The 2,948-nt window shown below is 36.6% G+C and overlaps 1 protein-coding gene across 1 annotated transcript; it reads left to right on the top strand.

Annotated features, from left to right (window-relative positions):
- Window positions 1–736: 736 nt before the first annotated feature.
- On the top strand, window positions 737–2,718 carry LOC120349340 (Down syndrome cell adhesion molecule-like protein Dscam2; the record flags this gene model as incomplete). The annotated part of the gene is made up of 2 exons (XM_039419313.1): window positions 737–893; window positions 2,570–2,718. Coding segments are annotated over 2 exons (306 nt in total), but the record flags the coding sequence as incomplete, so codon positions are not given.
- Window positions 2,719–2,948: the final 230 nt, after the last annotated feature.

Raw genomic sequence — 2,948 nt, 5'->3', positions numbered from 1 at the left:
TTTTTTTTCTTATTTAAATGGATAATCGTTTTCAATATAATTGTTAAGATCATTATAGAGTGAGAAAAAGTGGCAACTGAAATTTTTAAGTGGTTCAATAAGCGAGTTATGGTTGTTGAAAGTGCTAACTCCGTTTTCTTTCCAGATCATAACGGTTTCGAATTTTCCATTGCAATTTTTTTAATACATTCAGTATATCATTGGCTTTGTTCTAATATGCGTTTTTTGCGATTAATGCCAAAATAAACAAGTTATCGAATTTACAAAAATGTTACTTTTTTATTTACGAACGATATGGGGAATAAAATGTTTTAGTTTGGTAAGATAGTTTTTTAATTTTTAAGAGAAGTTCTGTTAATGTAGTCGAAATGATCTGGAAAGAAAACAAAATCAGGAAGTTAGCACTTCAACAACCCATACTCGCTTATTAGACCACTTAAAAATGTCAGTTGCCACTTTTTCTCACTCTTATAATGATCTTAACAATTATATTAAAAAACATTATCCAATTTGAATAAAAAAAGTGTACCGATCAGCCTTAGCCTGTTATTCCTTTCCCAATCATTCATATTGAGAATATTATATCAATTTATGAATAAATAAATAAATAATAACATGTTTTGACATCTAATGTCATACAATAGCCCTTACCAAGAATGAATACTGTCAATGTTTTTCCTGCTCAAGTCAATTTTAATTTTGTTGGTAGTTCACGAACAATCTTTCGTTTGTTTAGGAAGGTACACACAAGAAAATATTGAGTTCGACGGCAGAATCACATGAGACGATTCGGCTGCAAGAGGAAGCCACTTATCAGTTCTGGGTGACCGCTTCGACCAGCGTAGGCGAGGGAGAGAGCACACAAGTAGTCACAATCACACCTACCAACAAAGGTTAGTGGTTGCTGTTTTCTGTCTCTTTCAGATAAATGCATCAAATAGGTACAAGGTGCGCCAGAGAAACTTACTTATTTGAAAAATTCCTGCGTGGTGAATTGGTCGCGTAGAGGGGCAGGAGGGGGCGCATCTGGAGGGGGAAGTTCTCAAATTTATCCCCCCTCAAGTAAGTAGCCATCATGCTCTGGTGTGGAGAGCAGCGGGCCTTCGCAGTTGAGAGCTTCTTTTCTAATGGTCGGTCACTTGTTGTTGCTAAGCAACGTGCCTTCTGCGCTCGATTTGAAATTCCTCCTCACAGACTCGTTCCTGGCCGTAATTCGATTCTGTCGTGGGTTAACTCATTTAGGGAATGTGGAAGTGTTGCTAAACACTCCCAGAAATGGACTTCAACAAGACATCAGAACTCCAGAAAATATCAAAAGAGTGAGGCAATCAGTTATGCATTCTCCCCGGCGTTTAGCTTGCGAACACGCAGCTGCTATGGCAATTCCTGATTACACTGTTCAACGAATTTTCCATGAAGACCTTCAATTTCATCCCTATAGACTGGCTGTTGTTCTGTTGTTGACTGAACGTGATTTTTTTACCCCCGTCAAAATGCATGCAATATGCTGATTGACAACCTGCCTGAAGACGCGGTCATTTTTTTCAGTTACGAGGCTCATTTCCACATGTGTTCCTCAATGTGATTTTTTTGTAGGATTATTTGAAATCCCTGGTTTATGTCGATCGACACGGACCTTAGCACACTTCAAGAACATTGATACATATATGAACATTGATTGATATACGCAATGAGGGCATACAAATTTCAAAAATCGAGGTCATCAGTGTATGCGCAATGGCGCAATGGGGGTCGCCATTGATCTGATGTCAATTTTCAAGACTGCATGAAAAAAATTGAGAAATTGTATTCTCACATACCAGTACCATATACCACTACCATACATTCTTAGGCCCATATACACACCATCTCGGTTTAAACGGAGAATATTAGCTCTGTTCGTTTAAACCCGGAACACATTATACAAAATGAAACAGTACCTTCATGTGATTCAAGAATATCAATTATTTGTAGATTTAGGTAATAAGTAAATACAATTTGTGAAATTAGAACTAACATTGGTTTGCAGAGTTATTTATTGTGGAATGGATAACTGAATGTGGATTCCATTGATAATTAACAATGATGTGTCTGTAGTGAGTCCAGGTTATAATAGCAGTGGAGAAAGATAGGAAAAAACGTTGCCGAACCTCTGTCTTGTCATGCCTTCTATAGACGGTAGCAGATACAGGTTTATTGATGTAATACTAATGTTCTATCTCGTTTAAAATATCAATTATATTTCATTAAGCAATACATTTTATTTTTCAATAATTTCATAATGAATTTACATAATTAAGATGAAATATTTTCTACATTGTTAAAAGACGATATGCAACAGAGCAAAGCGAGAAAGGATAGCGCTATCCGCTTTATTGAATGATAGACAAGGATAGCAATATCATAGCTATCAACACTGCCATTATAACGTGGACCTCACTAGAGTGATTGAGAGTATTATCCCACGTTTTGCTGTTTTTTCAAAATTACTAGTTATAATGTTTTAGCAAAATTCACTATTTTTAATCAAGAATCTGTAATTAAAACCACGTATCATGATTTTTCACAGTTCCGGCCAGGATAACATCATTTAGCCAGCGAATTCTTACACCATGGAAGAGGAACATCAGTCTTTTGTGTAGAAAAGTGGGATCGCCAACTCCAAATTTGGTCTGGAAACTCCACAACAAAACTATCCAATCTAACGGAAGGCATGAGGTATGATCTAAATAATCTACAAGGATTTTTTCATTTTCATCCCACTGACCACCCCCCTATGAAGGGGTATACGGATTCGTCAATTATTCTAAGTCGTCATCTTTGCATTTCATAATGCAAAAATAATTCCTCACTAGAGTAAGGACAAACCTGCAACACTCCTCACTCACCTAATTCTAACTTCTCACCTGTGAAACACGTGTTGGCAATGATTATAAAGCCGAATTCCA

The sequence above is a fragment of the Nilaparvata lugens genome, unplaced genomic scaffold, assembly GCF_014356525.2.
Source record: "Nilaparvata lugens isolate BPH unplaced genomic scaffold, ASM1435652v1 scaffold9408, whole genome shotgun sequence".
Taxonomy (NCBI): Eukaryota; Metazoa; Arthropoda; class Insecta; order Hemiptera; family Delphacidae; genus Nilaparvata; species Nilaparvata lugens.
Note: the sequence above shows the minus strand (reverse complement) of the source record. Positions and strands in the feature narration are given on the sequence as shown.